General features: G+C 42.5%; 1 protein-coding gene across 1 annotated transcript in view; it reads left to right on the top strand.

Moving 5' to 3' along the window:
• The first annotated feature begins 3526 nt into the window (after positions 1 to 3526).
• LOC118318126 overlaps positions 3527 to 22542 on the top strand; it is a 65091-nt gene continuing 46075 nt past the window's right edge. The window contains exons 1-3 of the mRNA XM_035647480.2: positions 3527 to 3821; positions 8676 to 8797; positions 12992 to 13039. Of these exons, the coding sequence (XP_035503373.1) occupies positions 3764 to 3821; positions 8676 to 8797; positions 12992 to 13039 (228 nt within the window). The 5' untranslated portion in view covers positions 3527 to 3763. The remainder of the gene's footprint in view (positions 3822 to 8675; positions 8798 to 12991; positions 13040 to 22542) is intronic.

Below are 22542 nucleotides of genomic sequence, written 5' to 3'. Positions count from 1 at the left end.
GGCTCTAACATGTCATTGTCAGCTGCTGCCAAGAGAAACGTCCACCGAGAGGCCGGGGGCTTAAGGTGCGTTCCAAACGGACGCGATGCAAATTTTCGGCGCGGTTAGATTATATACAGGCATAAAAATTCGCGGGGCGTCCATCGCTCGAGTTGAAATCATATAACTCGAGTGAAATATTCGTGTGACGAGTTTACACGATAGCCAATGAGCGTTGGGATCGTCCCTCCGTCACTGTCGTCAGACGTCCTGTCGTTGAATCAGGAATGGAGATTCACTGCTGTCGCTGTGTGTCGGCGACCTGACCGGGTTGCTATTTGCATCGTGACCGAGTGAAGAAGGAGCGAGAAAGTGAACGAGGAAGTTGGACAACCATCGGCATTCCCGTCTGCCTGCCTTTTTTTTCCTTCAACAGTTCATGTTCACGTGTGTGTCTGTTCGGATGAGGGGTTTGTCGGAGAAAGTAAAGAAGAAAGAACGGGCAAATACTCACGCGATGACGCAAATATTCACAAATGTTTGCTTGCAACCGAACTCACGCGAGCAAAGCAACGCTCAAATCTGCATCGCGACCGGTGTTAACCCACCGCTAGACACAGTTTCCTGAAGCATGTCCAGAAACGCACTTTTCTTCTTTAGAAAAGTGAAAATATCTTGAAAATGGCTTCAGTAGCCTTATGTTTCCCATTTCCTTTCACAGAAAGTGAGTACGGTCAAAGTTTCTGTGAAACTAAGGAGATATAAAAAATGGTCTGTTCGGTTTCGAAAGCATCCTTGAATCTAAGGCATGATTGGACGAAGTCATCAAAAGTGGTTAAGTTGTTGGTTTTCAAAATATAGTATGCATAATTCCCTATCAGCAGCACCAATCATCCTCGGCATTCTAAGTCGTAATTCATGAAAGATTCAATAGCCATCTACCGGGTTCCAGTTTAACAGATAGTCCGTGAACTTGTGAACCCGTGAGTCGACGGTGGAGAAGCTCGAATGAAATCCTGCACAAAGGAAAAACCTGTAAGTCACATCATTCATCATTAAAGACGATGGATCAGATCAAAGAGCAGATGAACAGCTTTCCAACTTTTGAACAGGCGCTGCAGGTACAGTATTGTTTCCCTCTGTCCATGCCATGAGTACAAAGGGAAAGAGCCTGACAAGTGAGCATATGACAGAAGATTATGTCGGGTTCATAGGTCAGATTTTCGCTAATGCACAAAACCTTTGAAATACCTTTTATTGCTGTCTGGGAGAAAGCGAATGCCTCGGTTTTAATGCCATAGAACGGAGGTGCTCGTTTGGCTTTAAAATATGCAAAGAAGCACATGCTAACATTAACCGCCGCCTACATTATTTATCCTCCTGAAAAGTGTTTTATCAGCAATAGGCCCGCTTAACTTTGCTTTTGAATATTCAAATTAGAGCGAAACTGAAATGTCTACCGTGCAAAAAGGTTCTTTTTACATTTCAAAATGAACCATCGGAATAAAAAAAAATTGGTTAAAGAAGATTCGGTTTATTCCAAATTCTACAGAGTTGCACTTTTGAAAGGAATTGCCGAAGGCTCAAGCTACTGTATCCACGATAATCAATATGTTCTCTATGTAACTCGCATTTAATCAGGGGGTGATGAGTGTTGCATTTATGCTCACAATGGATCCTGTGACAACCGAAGAAAAGCTTCAAACCCTTAACCCTAACTTCTCCTTTGAGCACCATTATCTCAAAACATGTGATACACTGTGATACAATGCGGTGAATTCCAAGGTTCCGATGTGACGCAAGGTGCACTTCACTGTATTTCATAAATTTTGTTCCACTTCAAGCAATAACTTCAGGATGTTTTGAGAGTGAACTTTAGTACCAAGTGTACCAAAGCGGTGAATCTTAATCTTTAAAAAGAAAAGAAAAAAAAAGCTTTTCACAGGAGCAACACGAGGTCATAAACTAACAGATGAATCTTTCAAGTTACTCCGTGTCCACTTATTAGTTTTTGCTGGTTGATTTTATTTTTCCCCCTGATGTGGACGTTATTTACATGGCAGGAGGTTTTAGAGCGAGAGGGAAAAGCTTTTACTGTGGTTTACATTGGCCATGTATCATTGGCCTTACTAAAATCTTGAGAGCTGTTCCTTGCACTCACTTCCCCCCCTCGCTCTTTATTTCCTAACACCCTTCACAAATTTGGTCTGGTATGTGACTGCTAATTTATCCTTTCAATGTATGATATCCTGTCATCTCCTCATTTGTCCCTGAGTGTTTCTAATCTGAGATAATCCCAGTCAAATCCTTTGATTGTGTGTTTGGACCTGATCCATCTACGAAAAAGCAATTTAATGGGCTTCATGGCACTTGGTGTAAAGTCATTTATCTCGTGGATTGGATGTGAACGCTTGTTTTAATAAGTGCTCTTCATGAATAGTAGGAGACATGCCATTTAATTAGGTGGAGTAGACCTATTCCATCACCACAACTTCTCCAAGGTTTTTATATATATATATATTTGGAGTTGAGTTGAGTGCTTTGATTAAAAAGAACATAGGGTATGGGACTCTTCCGATTTAGCTCCGTGAAGAAAAATAGATTTTGTGGTTTTTAAAGAACTGAACAAAAGCATCTAAACTTGGTGAAAGGAACATTGACTAGCAAAAAGAAACCTTCGATACATTGCACGTGTTAACGTCAACAGCCTATAGTGTCACAGACGCAAGGCCATTTTCGGGAGTTTTATTGAAGGAGATAGTCCACTTCCAAAAACTAAACACTGCAGACTCAGTTAATCAGTGATGATTTAAAATTCACCGACATTTTTGAATGTTCGATTTCACCCGGAATTGGATAAAGGAGGCTTCTCAATTCCAGCCCATGGACGTCAGATGTATTTGGGTGAATGAGACGGGCGTCACGGGCAGATCTGATCAGCTGCACCACACCTAACATAAACAAAACTTTGATTTTCTAATGTGCCATAACAGCATAGAAATCCAGTACAGGATTTATTGAGATTCGTTCTGACAAGATTTATGACCTGTTTATTCATTTGAACCAAGTGATCTAGGATTTGCCATTGTTCAAACGATTCTTGGTCATTTTTGCCTCTTGGCCCGGCCCCAGTTGCGAGACCAAACAGAGACATAGACTGAGATAAAAAAATTGCAACAGCTCTGACTTACATGGAGAAAGATGTGTGGGGAAATTCCCAAATCTGTTAGTCATTTCTCGGCAGTGACTGTAGATGATGGTGTGTTGCAACAGAGTTGTTTTGAGGAAAGTGTTCTTTTCCATCACATGACGCGCCTTGCCAACTTTATTCCATTTTCCCCTTAAACAAAGCCGTAAATGTGGCTGGAAATAATAACAATCTGTACCTCTGTAGTGTGTTGCATTAATCACTTTCTCACCCACAACACCAAAATTTGACTTAGAAAACACGAAGCCCAGTTGCAAAGCCCCCCCCCCCCCCCATCCTCTGGTTTCCTGTTCTGACGTGCCCCAGTGTGCCGCTGTGATTGGCTGCTCCGGTTCACAACTTCCTCAAAAACAGAAAAACAGAGTTGATCAGCTGACGGGTGGTGCAGGAGCACAAAGTTTACGCATGAAGTTGTAAATTTGAGTTTTGACACGTCCATTTGTCTCCAATTGTTTGCGTAAGCCCGACGAGAAAAAAACAGAGGAATGTGAGGAGGAAGTGGAGGAAAGTGCCGGTATCTGGAAGCACTCAGAGTGGGTGGTAGGAGTCGTCTCTCGGCCACAACAAAGAGGGAAAATGGGCAGTGACTACCAAACATTGTCTCCAGCAGAGTCATGCAGAAGTGTATTCATGGGTAAGTATCTTGTGCTAAAGTTTTTTTTTCGCTCTTTCATCAGCAACATGGTCCTAGTCATACTTTGGAATTGATGTGTCCATAGCCATAATGGTAGAAATATGTTTTCTTATCTGGACATGCTTACATTCTCTGCCGCCCCGATGTTACCGCACTGAGGGCCTGTGGTCAACATCCAACATCCTTGCCTTCAAAGTGACTAGGACTAAAATCTCTCCCACCTCAGAGTAGAACCTGAGTGCTGTTTGTTTGAAAAACCCTGCTCTGCCTCTTGTCGGACAAGGTTTTCCCCCTGGGGAGTGAGAGCGACATTGATGTTTCACCAAAAAGTTCTTAGCATCAATCCAGAAATTCAGATAATGTAGCGTATGTTTTTGCCAGTTGTGGTTTAAATTGTTAGTGTTCAAGTTACTGTTGTCTTAAAACATACGCCCGATAAACTGGGCATATGCGAATGTTTGGTTCAGGTGACGTATTTTGAAAGTGAAAGTGAAAAGAAGGAAAAACAAAATTCAAAATGAGCCTTTCTGCAAATATTCTCAGCCTCCGCTGCTTTGATTTTAATCATGCTTTTGCCCAGTCTGCCTCTCTCAAGTCTTCTGACTGAAATGGAAGTAGAACACTAAACTTATGGAGTGCCACTTTAACTTATAGTTGAAGAATAGTATTCATGGCGTCTGTACTGTCACCAAGCCATGAGCGATGCACTGTAAAAACATGGACATGTCTCTAAAAATATTGAAGAGAGAGATTATAATAAATGAATACATAATAAATGACACAAGCTGCATGTGTGTAAATGAATGAATCTGTGCATTATTATGACGCCATCAGCGTTTTATACATTTCTGATTTAGTAGTGGTCGTAACAAACCCACATCATGCAGCAAAGTGTATTTTCCCTGTCACCTGTACGTGACCCTCCGTTTTTGTTGGAGAGCATGTGTTCTCTGCATCTACATGAATGTGAGACGCTTGATAACCATAAAGCCAGACACATGAGGTGACTTTACTTTAAAAAAAATTTTTTTTTAAAAATCAGTTAGTTATTTATTTTTTTTAACTTTCATTTAAATTCAAAGATCAAGAAAAAAGGTTGTGGATGATGTAGAAGCTTGAGAGCCGGACTGTTTTGCACCTCAGCACCGGGGACATGTGTCTTATATTCAGTGCTATCGCTCCTCTTCATCTCCGTAATCTCATTTAGTGACTTGGACCATGTTATGAACAGAAAGACAGAGAGAGAGAGACAGAGAGAGAGAGAGAGAAAAAGGTGACTTCTCATTGGTCAGCAGAACACTAATCCCCGCTTCCATCTAGAGGTGCTCTAGCCCTGTGCTTGGAAGTCGGCTGTGGTGTTAGTTTACCAGTCTCCCAACCCCCACCCAATCACCAACCCCCCACCCCCCATTTGTAGCCAGATGGCTGTCACGCAGGCGGTTCCTCGCTCAGGCCATGCTGATTTCCCATCATTCTTTTGTTAATGAGGTCGTTAGCAATGCAACAGACAATTAAATTATCCCAATCTGGCATTTTCCCTCATTGTTCCATTGTACGGTGTACTTCTCGAAGGGGTTTCAAGCTGATCCCCTAACGCTGCTCGGTTTGACCACTGCTGTTGTGAAGGTGGCCCTCTGTGCTTCGCCATTTTGTTCCCTTATTATTCATCTAAGTGGTACCGTGCAGTGGTGAAAGTGAAAGTGAAAGTGAAAGCCGGTTCCACAAAGTCGAGTGGCATGAACAGAGTTCCTGACAGAGGCGGTGTTGGTGTTTTCCTCTGTGATCAGTGGCGTCTCCAGCTGACAAACTTCGTTTTAAGTACACGTGGAAACAACACAGCCCGCGACAGAGGAAGTTTTGTTAGCTGTTAAAAACGCGCGCGGGGGGGCGACTTCAGCCCGTTAGTCGAGCGCTCACCTTCATGTGAAGCGCCGCCGAGCGCTGACACGCCGCTGACAGTTAATTACGGGACTCGCAGACTTGTCAGCTCGGCTGCGATTGACATGCCACGTGTTTACATCTCTGTTGTAATGTTGCGCGCTAGTTATTTTCCACAGCGGCGGGTGCATCCGCGGTTTTAGCTCCAGAAGTGCCTTGGGGGCTTGCCATAATGACCGTAAAAAGCGGCACCGATTTCGGAGGAGTGAAATGTTTAAAAATGACTCGTGGGTATAATTGGTGAGCCCGCCATCACGGGAGCTTTGGAAGAATTTCCGGTCAGGCTGTTGAAAGATGCAAGACAGCCTGTTAGCCAGACCGTCATACTCTATAGGTATGTCTCTGCATGACTTCATTATTTTTCCTCAAACTCCTCCAAACACACACACACACACACACACACACACATACACAGTTATTGTGACAATGAGTGAAAACTGACTAAATCTGATATATTATTCGACAGGCAGACTAAAGGGAAGCAAACATATAACATATTTTGACATGCACTTGTATTTGGAGAGTGCCAGGTGGTTGGTGTCAGTAACAGGGTGGGGAAAAAAAAAGAAAAGTCTGTCAGCCAGATTCCACACATTTACTTAAAAATGGCATATTTTTTAACAACCAGGATGCATATAGAAAAAAAAAAGTTAATCTGGCTACACTGTTTTACAGCTTGTATCTGAGATATTAATGCAAGCAGAGATATATGCCTGGTCAGTAACAAAATCTGCTTACACAGATTTCTGATGGGTTACATTGAAAAACCCGCCCTCTGATTAAAAGGTTTTTCAACTGAAGATAGATTTTTCACCTGAAGCGATCCGGCGCACGGGAAAAAAGCCCCCAAAGAGACAGGCGCTTCTGAGGCAGCACTTTATCCCCCGTTCATGCGAGCGCACACATGACAGCTAGCCCTCGCCGCTGAGTCTCGCCGCTGTTGTGGGATGAATCCGGCAAATCTGGCTCCAAGCTACTGTCCAAAATTTAGCGTCAAACCTCCGCATCGCTGACGAGCTGTCGCTGTCAGATCAGAGATGCTGTTTGCAGCGTAAGGGAGGATAAAACAATGGATGCATCTCATGGCTAGCCCAAGCCGTGAGCCGGGGCGACATGCCCGGCAGCTAGCGTATGATGTATTCCACTTTTTTTTTAATGTTTTACGTCCACTCCTAATTGAAGCGGGATGGATCATCGACTAGCTCGAGTTTGAAGCAGCTATTTGAAGCGGTGGTGGTGGCAAACGATGTGTTGTCATCAACTCCCGATCCTTATCCCTGCCCCCATTGGCCAAACACACTCTCACATTAGGAGAGGCTTCACATTTTATAAAATCCTCTCGAGAATTCATCAGCTGATAGGAGAAAAAATGTCTTCAACAACGAATTGGTGGAAAATCTTGAAATAGTCATGAGGGTGTGTGGTTTTGCCAACTGAATGCTAATATTGCTGGTTGTGGAAGCAGGCAAGTTTTTGGTCTGAAATTTAGCCTAACACACTTTTATGGTGAAAATCTGTCAATGTTGCACTTTCAGTTAATTGCTTTGCCCTAAAATATGTAAAAACAAAACAAACAAAAACTACTATTGCAGCTTTGAATATTTGCACTTTGACTGATTCTGGGTATGGCTCTCAGCACCTCTGTGGTCGTCTTCGCATTGTTGTTCTGCATATCAGATATTATAGCTTGAGGATTCTTGAATAATACATGCTTTTTTTCTGTTTCATTCATGTGGTTGCAGGTCTGTGCCATCAGATCACTGGAAATTGTTTGTTTGCACGTCTGTCGGATGTGGAGCTGCCCAATGAAACTCGCAGTCCAGTCATGTACTGTACAAGCAGGAACACCGTCTTGTACCTTTAAGCTGCTCCAACTGATTAACAAAGCATTGTTGTGTCAGCAGGGCAAACCTAGTGAACCCGCACTGAGGAAAATCAAACTTTCAGCACAGTCCACTCTGTACAAATGCTGAATTAAATGACTAAGTCAGATGCTTTCCACTAAAAAAGCCAAAGCAATTCAGATTGTAAGGGGTCATAAAACAGGCCCATTTACGATTGCTGTATGGATGATACAAGAGGACGGCATTTACTTTATTGTGTCATCTCTTCGAGTCAGATTAGATGTATTTCCTATATTGCCTGGAGCTTATCAAGAACAATTCGCGAGTCCAATGTAAGCCATGCAGGCCTGTCAAATGTAATCTTCAAACAGTTCCCAAACGCAGAAGAAAATGTAAAAAATGAAGATCTGCAGTCTTATGCACTGGTATCTGGACAGTGACATCCAGTCTTATAACCTTATCTGAACATTTTGGCAACCATACTGTAAAAAAAGGCCATGTAAAGTTTACCCCCGTTTGGTTTGAAGGTCGTTTCTACATTAAACAGTATTTTGGGAAGCGCTGATTATTTTTTTTGCCATGACTGCTGGTAGAATAAAAGACATCGTTTCATCATCATGACACTGGACAGGAATGGCAGTAATGAAAACATTAACACAACATTAAAAAACAAGAATCAAATAGAGTGCTGAATTTATTTCTAAAAATCAGTCTCACATTAACAGTGTTGTGTTTATTGTCAGGAATATCATCATGTTGCAATTATTATTATTGTTTTGCTTTACTTTTAAAGCCACACTGCCACTGAGAACAAAATAATCATCTAATACTCAAGGGAGCTTTGCCATGTACAGTATGTTGAATGCTGTGATAGGACATAAGTTGCAGTGTAAATGGGAATATTTGCAGTATTTTGTTCTCTAAAGTGAGTACAGTGACCCTGACCAAATCAGTTAACAAAGTCCTCCCGCGGAAAAAATCCTGATGTAAATCAGGGGTTAGCCTTGATTTGATTTAATGTGAAATCAGTGCTAAACCATTCATAACCTCACTTTCTCCCCCTCCTTTTCAGAGATACCAGAATGCTTCATATGCCGGGACGCTGAACTTCAAGCCAGCGACCCGCTGAGCAACTTCTGCGACTGCAAAAACTTACTTGTCCATCACGCGTGTCTGTCCACATGGATCCAGAAGGTAAGAAAGACTTCCCCCTTTTGGGAACCTTGATATGTGGAGTTTCTAGTTTCTAGCTTCTTTTTTTTTTTTTACCCCATCAGCCATTTGTCAAAACGTAAACGGGGGGTAAATATCCGTCTGTCTGCCATGTAAGCATTCCTTATTGAGACAAAACACTGCTGTTTGCCTCAAGGTAATGAGCTTCCTCTCAAGTAGCAATACCAATTAGTTTTAATGAGGGTTGCTCGGGCTGATAACGCGTCACCGGCATACAGTTGGAAGAACGCGGACGCTGAAAGAGTGAGGAGTGCCTCGTAATGGACTGGCGGGAATCCAGAGAGCCGTGCCGCACCTGACACCTGTCACCCACTGCAAAACAACTCGTTCACGTCTGTAGTACCCCTTGAACCAGCAGTTGCACAGATGCAGCGGTCAATGCTGTCATGTTTATTTTTTATTTTTATTTTCACAATGCACCTCCCGAAACATTCTCTGACACACTTCTCTCAGTTAATGACACGTACATTTCTTTTTCCGTGCACTCATGGTGCTATTTACTCCTCTACCATCCATTTCCAGCTGTTGATGCCAGGATAGGGGGGAAAAAGAGGTATAATTCCCGCTGTATACCAAAGTATTTTCCCAGAAAAAAAAAATGCAAAAGTAAGATAAGAGGTGTGTTGATGTGGAAATATAAAATAACTTTCCCATTTTAAGTCCTCGGCAACAGTTTTTGTCATATTTTTCTGGATGTGAACAGATGACATATTAATGCACTGTTCATTTTAGCATTGTAGAAAACAATATGCCACAAGTTAATGTGAACAGTGAATCAAATGACTGTAGTGCTGTCACCTCACTTTGCTGTTTCCCTCAGCTCTACTTAGGGTTTTTTTCTTTCTTTTAGCTTTATTCACATTCACACCTTTACAGATTTTCATTTGAGCTACATTTTAACCACAGAAAGGAGATGTTTTGGGCAAAATTAACTCTTTGAGACCAAATGCCAGCTGGGACATAGTAAAAGGGCAAGACATTTCCCTCAGGAGTCAGCGGAGACCAAAACAAAGCTAAAAGGAAAGTTAATATTTCACTTAGATTTGTCAGGCAGTCAGTAACATGACTCCAAATTAATGCTAAATGTGGCTTCATGTCTTTTTAGTTTGGGGTTCAGTTGCTTTTATTAAATGGTTGACCTGTTAAAAGCTAAATAATAAATAGCTTGGTTTACTTGCCATGGGAAGTTCTAGCCTGCCTGAGAAAACCGTTGCATAATATATTTTTTTGGCCACGGACAATATTTTTTCAAGGAAAAAGAGATCATACTCACCCAATGACGTCATCGGGGCATTTACCAGACAGGGAGGGTCTAATAACAAAGCGACATTCGGGGTTGCATTATGGGAAATGGAGGCTGTAGTGTTTTGGGAAGCTTCATCCATTCTGTAGAGTTTAAGTCGGGATTTTGACCATTAATTTTAAATCTCTATCGTATAAATCCACAAGCTTTGTGGACGTGCAATACTAAATTGCTTGATACCACTTTGACTAGAGAGGCCGATAAGCATTTTGCACTTTCGGACTATGCGACATCTGCACGTGTGGTTTTTCAGTACGCAACTCTTAATAACGACATCTACGCCTAATCCCGTGTCAGAAGATACGGCGTCTGTGCGTTCGCTGTAGTGATTGTAGTACACAAAATGAGTGGGTGGGCTATTATCACGTGCAATTATAATCAAAGATAATGTGTCTGCTGTCGAATCGCTCGCTGTAGTGCCGTCCACTCCTGCGAGCTCGCGGTCCCTTCGGATACTCCACAAGTGGTAGACAACATGCTACAGCAGACCTCTCATCTGCACCACCCGGCTGTCAGAGTGAAGAGCCACTTCCATTAAGTGTGTGCCTTCCCACTATACAATTATATACAGACACACACACACACACACTCAGGCTCACGACGCAGGCTCGCGCGCACACACACATGTTCAAGCGCGCTGTCTGCTGTGAGTGTGCGCTGTTGCTGCAAGACTACTTTAGTGTTTGTGTGCGAGCGAGCGGGGGAGAGCCAGTGTGCGACCTTTCAGAGTGCTCAGGGTGGGGAGCCCCTTTCCCTTTTACGGAACAGAAATCAGCAATTGACCTGTCACTTTTGCTCTGATAGCCATCTCGGCAAAGCAGGTCATGCACATATGACTAAAGTGCCTCTTAACCGCATTTTATGAAGCCAGAAAATGTAATCCAATAATGATTTGACTTGCGAGGGAGGGAGGGAGAGAGAGAGAGAGAGAGAGAGAGAGAGAGAGAGAGAGAGCCAGCTGGGAGTGATAGCATGCACTGTTACCACTCCAAAAAGCAGCTTGAACGAAAAAAGAAAAAAAAAAAAGGGGGCAAATTCCAAGTCCTTATTTAATTTCACCCGCAACAGTATGACACAGATGTTGTCACTAAACAGGGGGCTCAAACACGGCATAAAGATCGGCGGGATTCATCTCCACAACAGTCGATGCGTACTGCACAGGGTGTGCAGCTGAGCACTCTCCGAATGGTCGTCATCCGCACCGAGGCGAACCATACGCTATCTGGTTTTGCCCCCGACTGCCTCGTCTGTGCCCCCCCCCCCCCCCATCCTTCCCCGTTCACGTTTCCCAAAGACAAATAGCGCTGGCGCAAAAAAACTAATTAGTAACCGGGAACTAGTTAGGAGATGCCCTTTTGAAAAACATGTCCTGAGGCGAGATTTAAATATAGGGACAGAGTCAGTGACTGAGTGTGCCTCGGAGATCCCGGCCTCCAGGCACGGCAGCACTGTGACCCCTGACCCTCATTATAGGGAGTGCATTCCTGGAGGGGTGAAACCCCTCGCAGCGCAGAGTACAAGGGCACGGGAGGACCGCGTGGCTCGTACCACACCAGCCGAGCGCAGCCTGGTGTGTCTCACTGGCCGAGCCCGACAACAGGCTCGAGATTATGGGGAAAATTACTGTACACATTCACTCTACCGACCGATAAATACGTTATTCATTTTCTATACATCTGGTTTCGCTCCGTTGAAGGAAATGGGAATGGCATTCTGCCGCCCCGAAAAAATGCTCGTCAGGATTTGTAGTGCCATCCATCCGAAATAGAATATATATAGTAGTTAGAGGGGCACAAAAAGAACTTGGAGCATTGATTCAGGACAGAGCGAGGCATCGATCAAGGTGTGAAGACGTGAAAAAAGGATAATGAGAGGATGCGTCTACACGCCGACGAGCATTACACGTGTTTGCCTTGCGTGATGTAGTATGTGTGTGTGTGTGTGTGTTTGAATGTGTGCTTATGTCAACAAGCGTACCCTTGACTGTGTCCATGCCTATATTTCCCCTTTAATTACACACACATGCACACACACTTACCCAGTCTCTCTCTCTCTCTCTCTCATGGGTTGTTGTTGCAGACAGACTTGGTTTACATTCATTAGTTCAACACTCACAGCAATCGGGCCACAGTGCCCGGGGGGGGGGGGGGGGGGGGGGGGGGGGGGGGGGGGGCGGTCCTCTATAAAATCACGTTGCCTAATAGCGGTGTTCTATAATTATATGCCATTAACATCTATCAAAATGTGCTCCTACGTGCCTCGCGTATTAGCAGTGGATCTGGCACTAAGTGTTTGTACAAATGCCCGTCTTGTTATTTACATCTTCAGTTAGTTAGCAGCAGCAGCAGTGTGAAGATTATTGCCAGCGTGTTATTGTTGTTTCATGTGCCGTTCTGTCACGTTTGGTGTATGCATCAATCAGAACATCTAGTTGTGTACGCTGAACTATTAATTGTTATACAGTACTTGTAGTACCCTCAAATAGAAAACACAACACTGAGATGTTACATTTTCTGTTTGGTTGTTGTTGTTGTTGTTGTTGTTGTTGTGTTCTTCAATATGTATGAATTTTTTTGTCCGACGTTGTTGTGATTCGCACCTCAGGGCCGCCATATTTATACAGGTTTGTAGCGCCGTTGATTAAATTAGCATTGTTACGCGTAATGCTCCTTTGTGTTTAAAAGATGAAAATTATGTTTCCCAAACAAACATAATTAGTTGATTGATCAAAACTCAGAAAACAGATGACTTGTCTTCGTGCACTAAGTGCAGCTTTGGATCTGTTGTGTTGTTGATGTTTTTGGTTTTTTTTCGCTTTCACTAAATTACTTAAAAATATTGTTTCCTTACAGGGATACGGCAGTGATGACAGGCTGCGATGTATCATCTGCAAAGCCAAGGTACGTGTGTGTGCGTGTGTGTGTGTGCGTGAGTGAGAGGGGAGTATTGTAAAAATTCAATGATAGATTTGATGATGTCTCATTCTGTTAATTTCACTGTGAAATGTAGGTGGCGGGCATTTGAACGAACACCATTTAAGTCATTAAACAATGGCTGCATCGCACATATCAGATTTAAACAGAGCAGATCCATAATACTAATGAGCAATCAGGTCTTTGTTTTGCTCCGCGATCTCACTGATTTACCGGCGGTCGTGTTGCTCATGAGCTGTAAGCTGTCTTTTATTCCTTATTATTGCGGCAGAACACTCGCCGTGGATAAGGAGGAGAGAAACATTACAATATTTGGCAAAGGATACGAGCCATGTAATGACGAAATCTGTATTCGTTCCATGAGCACAAATTAATCACGCCTCCCTTTGGTACGTTCCTAATGCAAATTTTCCATCAACACATTTTGTCCTGTATTTGCGAGTTTATTTGTCTGAAATGGCGGAGCTGATGTGTCACCACAGATGGGGCCGCATGCTGGACAAGGTGGCCACATTACTAACCATCTCAGATTAGGAAGTGTGCTGTTGATGTGTTGTATGTATTCATGCCCGTGCCGTGGGTCAAAGCATCACAAGCTGTCCACCTAGTGTTTTATTCCTTGTTTGCTCTCGACGGCGACGGGCTGAAAATGTGATCTTTGCCGTCTGCTCTGGTGCGTATGCATGGGAGAGACGCGCCGCGGAAGAAAATGTCACAGTAACTCTTGACGACAACCTTTTCAGGATTTTAAGATATTTTAAACATGAAATTGTGTGCGCGCACACACACACACACACACACACACACACACACACACATAGAGACTCGCCCACTGTTGAAAGTTCACCGGATCATTTAGTCCGCGGGAAGTCACTGATTGTTTTTGTTCATCGAGGAACTTGTGGTTGTATCCGTTAATGGTCAAAGAACAATTTGTCCTGAGTTATGATTGTTTTCTTTTGAGCATGTCGCAGTTACACACACCTGGAGATTGTTACCAACTGGGTGATGATGATGATGATGATGATGATGATGATGTTTTTATAGTCCAGGTGTCTAACTGACTTCAGTTTTGGGGAAATATAAACTAAAATGAAACAGTTTTTTGGAAATATTTGTAGAGACGACATTTACGATTAAAGCCTTGGGCTGGCGGTTTTCCTGCGGCCGTGGCTAACTGACATTTGAGAGCCGGCGTTGCTAGGAGACGTGCTCTCATGCTGTGCAGTGACGCTACCCATCAATTTCCCACCATGCTGTTAAGTTTGTGCTCCGCTCATCTACTTAGCCCGGCTCATTTGCTTGCTAGCTTCCACTTTCCAACTATTAAACCTGACGTTGACTTGTCAGCTATAGGCTAGTTAGCTTTCCCTTTGAAAGTGCACATCAGATAGCCTCAGTACCCAACATTTACACCAAGTGCACATGTTATGACGGAACAATCGGTAAAACTACTTCCCGACTTCAGAGTTTTCCGAGCTATGGTGGCGGCCGTGTTGGAGAGCCACAACACTATAAGAGATCGCAACGTGATTGGTTGTGCAGTGGATTTGTTTGTTTTTTTACGTTTTCTTCTTTTCATCTTCTTCTTCTTTGTTTTCAACGGTGATTGACAACCAGCATAAGAGGTGCATGTTTGGCAACTTCTGCTCCGGAGTTAAATGGTGGCAATTCAGTTTGAGCGTGTCATAAATTAGTTAGGAAAGGCATTCATTAAAGGGTAACCTTGATATGAGTCAGGTAAACAATATCTTATTAGACACAATTATCATGTATTGTTTAATTGCTCTGAGCAATAAAATACAATGCTAAATCTCTTATTATAGCGTCCGTGTTATATCCATATTTTGAATTAAAAGTTCCTGAACACACTGACGTGGGAAGAACAACTTCCAAACTCGGGAAATTGGATCATCTCAGCCCTGTTCATTCCAAAAAGACATCATTTTCTATTATTATTATATTATAGCCCCTGCTGAGTCATTGGCCTACATTCAGTGATATATATATATATAATTATAACACATTATAGCCAGGAAGTGTGCCCATCTTAACTATCAGCTGTGTCTTTTTCAAGGGTCCAGATGGCGATGATTAAAGATCAGACTGTCAAAACTTACGGCAACGTAATTTCAGCCTATATGTTCCAAATTATGACATGGCGTAAGGTTTTGAGTTCCTGTTGGGATTTAGGCAATATCATGAACTGACTTAGAGGCCGAACACAGTTGTTGCACTAATTAAACATTTCAGAGTTTTTCGTTATTACAATTTTGATCCAAAAGCAGAAACTAATACTGTGGATATACTTCTGTTCTGTTTTCTTAGGAAAGATTTATTTTATGTGCAGCTCCACACTAAGTTCTAAACATCCCGTACTGAGTCTGTGCTGTAGTTTACTGATAGTCAGTACAAGGTGGGGTCCTCGTGATGTAGCAAGAGATGCTGTGGAAACACTACCAGAAGCTGTCATGCCTACATGCAGACTTGTCCCCTCACCGCAGTAATGTAAGTCAGTGTTGTTTAATTTGAGGCCATTTCCAGTTTCCCTGCCAGTATTTTGGCTGCAGGCAAACACATTTGTTAGGTGTTACAAAGGTCTCTAGCTCCCCTTTTACCTATGAGGGGACATTTCTTGCACTTTTCGCTGCATCTCCAACTGACCATTTGCACTTGTCTCCGTCCATTATACCAATGACACCCCCATCCATTATTAATGGCGAGCAGTGGATGTCTGAGAGACATCCCACTGAGAGACCAAACAGCCCCGAACAGGGGTTAGTGGCAGGACCGGTGATCGCTGCGAGTGGCAGCTGTGCCATTTAGAGAATGATCGTTGGGAAGCTTCTACTGTATATTGATATGAACTCTGCGACAGTAAGTTAATGCATCAGTATAATAACATTTTAATGTCTGGAGTGGCACGGCCATTTAATATTTGTCCACAGAGAAATGTATATGTAGATCCGCAACGACTGTAATGATGATAGTGATAATCATTTGGTCCTGAGCTGCTATCTCTCTGTAATGCATTACTGCAATCACCCTTGGTTAACATTAAGAGGCTTTAGCCATTAAGACTTTGAGCAACCAGCACTCATCGTACGGTCTCAGGTTCAATGTGCTAGCCATTTCATTTTTCTACCCTTTTTTTTCTGTTGTTGTTGATGGTACTTTTTCTTGCATGTTGTTCTCCCTTTTTTTTGCAACAGGGACTCAAATGTGGGCCGTTTGTATGAGTTATGCTAATTTGTTGGGGCAATGAATGCATTAATTTCATTAGCACATGGCCTCAAAGCAATAATTACCAGAGTAGGTGTGTCACAAGCAATCATGTTAAAATTTGCCAGTTAATTATTAAGATTTTCTTCGGAGGTCCCCTGGATTTGACATGAGTCGCCGAGGGGGGGGGGGGGAGTTAATGCATTCCACTGGCCGGGGCTAGGTGCCTTTATTTGAACTCAGTGGGGGTGGCCGTGGCATTGTGGGCCTACTGGCACGATTTTTGCATGTTGACAGCTCACATTCTGGACTAATTACCACAAATAGCAAAGGGCTAGCTGGTGCTCGGTCAATCCAGGAGGGTGTAATTGTAAAGAAAATGAGGTCCAGAGCCGCCTAATGGCCTCTGCTCCCTTTGATTGGACTCCGGTGGAGAAGGGGTCGGTGAAGAATCGTGAAGGAGGGAGAGATCCTTGGCCCCCTTCTTTGGCCCTGATTAGCCCTTGTCCGACGCAGAGCCGGGGTCAGGAGGACAGACCACGTGTCTAATGATGCATGCTTAATAAAAAAATTGTATAGTATTTTTTGTCACCAGGAGTGGTTTCTCACCTCATAACTGTAGGAACTATATTGGTATGATGGGAAAACGTAATGCCATTTATGTCCTGCCAGTGTCGTGGTGCCTCAAATCTACAGTTTTTGTCTGGTAGTAAATTTTGGTTTAAATGACACATGGCTTTATAACAATAAATAATGTTGCAAATTTTGTTTGATTAGTGAGAGTGAAAACAATATTTTCTAGCACAAGGACAGGACATGTTCTTCTAATTTATCACTTAAATCTGTAATAGCGGCTAAGAAGTTTTTTTATGAATTTCCATTGCTTTGATTATGACAGGAAATATACTGCCATTCATCATGGCAAAAGAAGAGCCCACTAATCTTATCTATCCAAAATTATAGTGTATCAGAAATTTCAAGCCACAAAAAACCTTCTTCCTGAGAAGAACACTGAAAATGAGCTTGAAAAATAAACTGTAACAGATTTTTTTCCTACAATTGAGTCAATGAACTCTCTTTGAAAACACACAGATGTACAGTACTCTATTTCAAAGTATTAATAAAAAAATGAAATGCAATTTGAGATACTCCACTGCAGAAAAAAAAGCATGATGAAATCGTTTCTGCTCCCTGTTCATGCAACTGCAAATCTCCTGACACCATTTCCAGACTTTTCCCACCCCACGTCTCTCAAGTGTCTCCTTAAAGGTGCCAGCATTTACGCTCCCATCCCCCTCTTTGAAAAAACAAAAATGTTAATCATCACTTGATTTTATATGGAAAGCAGATTATCCGTTGATTTTGATGAATGCAGCAGCTGCCAGACTCTTCATTTGACTAAAAGCAGGACATTCAGCCGAGGCCTCTCGTATGTCACTAAGCCTGTCAGGACAGTGCTGTGACAGGAGATGACACATGAAAGGAATTCCTCCTCCTTGCCCAGGACAATGAAACATGGCCTTGAGGTGGTGTGTGTGTGTGTGCGCGCGTGTGTGTGTATGTGTGTTTGCGCGCACTTCAGTTCAACCATGGACAGCAGAACGTTTTTTGTCTGCATCTCACTTCAAATGGTTTTTTTTGATTTTTTGATTATTGTTACAGCGTTTTAATTAATTTCTTAGAATATCGGCTTCTCAAAATGAATCTGGTGAAAACATCTTGTTTGAGAAACTGTAAACTGTATTGAAACAGCAGCCATTGTAAGTAAGTTTCTCATTGTTTACAGGAGGGTAAACTGTAAAGGCCGTCAACCCTCTGTGAGTGCTTCCAATGGTAATGGTCGACTGACGGGGTTGCTAGGAGACGTGTTTTCATTGTGTGGCACTGACATTGTCATAATCATGTCGATCCTACGACCACTGATACAAGCCCACATATCGCAACAGTCAACGATTCAAGACGTCTGTCCCTTTACGGTATTCAGTTTGTTCCACTCAGGGAGTGAAAGCGGAATCGTTGGCCAAGTAGCTTACATGCTACAACAGAGACAGAAACTCAAAAAAAAGTCTCTTGACAGCAATTAAATCTTTCTGCAATAAAACAAATTAGTTAATTAACATGTCCTTCAGGGTGCTCCCTTCTGGCTGTATGCGTGTCAGGTCACAGTCGGGGTGAACATGTCAACGCTGACAAGCATCACGGCGAGTGTAGACGCGCAATGTTGCGCTCTCCAACAGAGGCGGATAAACCGTTATTAGTGATATAATAAATGACAAGCCACTGTGGTTAGCTTTCAGGAATGTGGATGCAGTGATTAAAAAATGGCCTCCAGCATCATTACAACTGAAAACATGCAGCTAAACTTGATGAGTTGCGAGGACATATACTATTGGATGTGGTAAATGGCGAGAGTCTGTGTGCCCGAGAAGCAGCTTTCACGAGATCAAATTCGGACAAGACTATGAAGACAATGTCATGCATGCAAGTTTTGTGGTGAGTTAGCAAATAGCTAAGAGGCTGAAACCTCTTTCAGAAGGAGAATTTTTGAAGGAGCCTTGTCGTCGCTGCAGCCCTGCTTTTTCATGTTATAATTGGCGTTGTTGAATATTGCATCTGTATTTGGTACGAGTTCTACTGACTGTTGACTGAAGAGACAAAAGGTTTAGCAAACGCTCAAGCAAGATTTAATTTGCATTATAGCAGGATCAGTCAGTTACCATTGTTCCCAGCAAAAAAATTCATGGCCAATCCCAATTCCCCACTTTGAGTTCCCTTGACTGGTTAGTGGCCCTACAAAGGTGTTTGCATCTGAAAATGCTCCATTCAAAGGGCCATTTAGACCAATACCCCTGAATTCTCAAAAGAAAGGGTATACCCTACTGTACATGGCAGCGCACAAAACAGAAGTGTAGGCCCAAGGTGTGGAATTGGGATTTGGCCTATTTTATTTCAACCTTTTTATTTAATCTCCATGCTCCTCTTTCCTTTGTTGCCTCTCATCCCCAAGCACAATTCATTTGGGTTCTTGATCGGGAGGGTCCTGAGGCTGATTCAATTAGGCTCTCCTTTAATTAGCTTTCAGCCATCCAAACTTAAACTGATGGAGAATTAATAACAGCTTCAGTTTGTCTCTGCGCTGTTTGCAACCTAGGAAACATCCCAAAAAATGGAGGTAAAGTCATTCCCATTTTTCCATGTATCTGTTTTGGTAGCCCGATAATACAGCTGCGAGGAAAGTGTGGCCATGCTTGCTGTGTGGTCCACACTGGTATGCAATTCATCTCTCTGTCAACACCCTGAGACGTTTGGTGCAAAGTTTGCACCCACAAAAACACAGAATAGGCCAAACACAGCTCTGCATGAGTTTATCTCACTAAATTTTTACTTTTGCTGTACGAAGCCTACAGATTCAAGCATTTGCTGCTCGCCAAACCCATCAAATCAATCAATTAGCGATGAGAGATTAAAACAGTATGTGCATTCCTGTTACAGTATGGTCTCTTTTATTTGTTCTCCATCAAAGCACATGTTGTGCAAATCAAACATGAGCCTAAAAAAAGAGCTGTTTTTCTGTCTGACAAGCAGATCTCCGTGAGTATGGCTCACTCTGTCCACAGTGGGAGAAATCATTAGCAGATGGCATTACTATTTAGGAAGCTAACAAAAGACGAGTTGTGAAATGGCAGGAAATGATGGCTGCTGAAATTAAGGTTTGAAGTTCACATATCATTAACAGCCATGAAATCAACTTTTCCTCTGACTATACTTTCCCCTCCACAGCCTGCCTTTGTCTTCAAACAGCTCCAAAGCAATCATTACGCTCAGACATAATGCACCATAATGATGGTAATTTCAGTATCAAATTTTCAAATGTTAGGCCTTAATTCATTGTGGTTAAGTAGCTTAGTTGTAATTCACATTTTCTACCCTTCTTAGCAGAGTGCTCCAGGAACGAGACGTCTAAAGAAGGATGTCCAAGCATGGCAAGCAGGAACATTTGAAAGCCTGTCTTCGTTTTTTCTCAACTTAATTCGCCGTCTCAAATGCACGTGGTCTCAGTTACATGCAGGGTTAATAAGCTGTGAAACAAAGGGAAAAAAATTCTATCATGTTTTTGTTGACATCTTTCATGTATTCATATATACAGTCGGTTAACACGAGGCAAGAATCCACTTCATAAGTCCTTAGGTCAATGATAATTTAAATACCGTAATATGACCATCAAAATAGACGGTTTTGACTTCACAATAGATGCCATTTCGAAGCACACATAGGATTACTATTATTAAAGGATTATTTGTATAATACTTTTGATATTTTTGCAAATTTTCCTCAAACAAAAGAGTTTTTGTTTTGTTTCCTGCTTACAGTTGGACAGTATGAAACAAAGTGGTATTGGCCTCATTATATTGATTTGTTGGCATTAAAAAAAAAAAGGTTGGAACATCTCCTGATAACTAACCCAGGTTGGCCCAAAGCCTTTATAATGCCAGACATAACTACAGTGTCTTAGCAACTACAGCGATTTGAAACAATGTAAGAAAGAACTGAGAGTGCAGTAAATGACCGACATTTCAGAGTCATGTTCCTGCTGCTTCTGACCATCGCTAACCTTTCACACATGTAGCTGTTGATTAATCAACATTTTCCTCAGAGCAGAGCTGGCTAGTGAGGATCAGTATTTTCATTATAAGGGCCCCCACAGCCATTATGCGCAGAATCTTTGAGTTCCAAACTGAGCTGTAAATTTTGAGAGAATCTGACACCCCTGCCCGAGGGTTACAGCAGAATGCTAACGAGGCCACAGCGACATTTCCATCACCATACAGTCGGCCGCACCATACATCAGCTCCGCGCTGAGCATCTCCCAGCGATGCACGAAGCCGGGTGACAATTTCATACGTGGCACTTTATTAGCATCCCTCCCATCTCTTCCGAGTAATGAATGAAGCCATTTAAACAGGATTTACGATATCCTTAAAACTTGATTGCTCCGAATTTCAGAATTATTCATAAGACCAAAGCGTCATTTGTCATACGTTGAACGCTGTTTTGTTGGGAACAAATGGTTTTGTTGTAGTTTTTCAAATGAACTCCTTTCCATCCACTCTTCAAACACGTCATTTGTATGCATATCTGTCCACGCGGAGGCTGTAATTAAAGGGAATGTGGCTCGGGTGACAACTCACAATCAAGTTTTCTTCATAATGCATTGTGCCACTGCCGAGCTGAAGTACCAGCTATGGATGCAAATGGTTGAGAATTCATACACGCATTGCATCACACTGCACCTTTTGCTGAAACAAAGAGATCTCTGTTCATAAACTGACTTGACTGTCGCTGTGAGGTGTTAGATTTCTTTAAGGTGACCTCTGGTGTTTTTTTTTTCTTTCTTTCTATTGAACAATACACTTAAGGAATTATATTATCTCCCCTTGAGTTACATTTTTTTCTTACTTCCACCATGAGAGAGAGAAAAAGACGCATCCTCTCCTTGTTACAAAGATTACTGTGCTCACTTCCTGAGGCAGTGTGACCAGGCTTTGTGTGCGATGCCCGGATCATCTCTCAATTACACAAGGATCCCGAGGCAGAGGGTGGGGACCCAAGTGAAGGACCAGTTATGTCCACACAAATACATTGCACACACACACGCACACACACACACACACATACACACACACACACACACACACATGCTGCTATAGCTTGGAGGCATGGCTTACCACCGCCACAGCCGAGAATGAGGCCTCTCAGTATAGATTTACACACAAAAACCATTCTTATCTTGGCCCACATGTGAAGGAGAACTGATTACACGGTCTACATTTCAATGCTCAGATTAAATGTCAATTTCCAATGGCCTATTTAAACCAATTTCTACCTGCAAACACAGTGAAACCAGATCTGATGTCACTGCACTGAGACCTCAAATGAGTTCGACTCTCTACCGAGGAACTGTTCAGAGGCAGCTCTGAAGGTTGACAATGTGCAGAGGTGTCTTTAATGTTTCGACATTAGCACCGGTAGGCAATATTCCACTTGTCAAACTGTAAGCCAAAATGAAATATGTTTGATGACTTTTTAGTTTCTGAAATAATGACTGCCCCTGAAATGCATTTAGATGAGATCCAGTGCTTTTCTTTATTCGCTAATTACCTTAACTCCAGACACTGCATAATACTTTTCCACTTTCCCTCCATCATTTTTATCACTTCGTTATTCGGAGTGCACAGACATCAAGTATT

The sequence above is a fragment of the Scophthalmus maximus genome, chromosome 13 (assembly GCF_022379125.1).
Source record: "Scophthalmus maximus strain ysfricsl-2021 chromosome 13, ASM2237912v1, whole genome shotgun sequence".
NCBI lineage: Eukaryota > Metazoa > Chordata > Actinopteri > Pleuronectiformes > Scophthalmidae > Scophthalmus > Scophthalmus maximus.
This window is presented reverse-complemented; position numbering and strand designations above follow the sequence as displayed.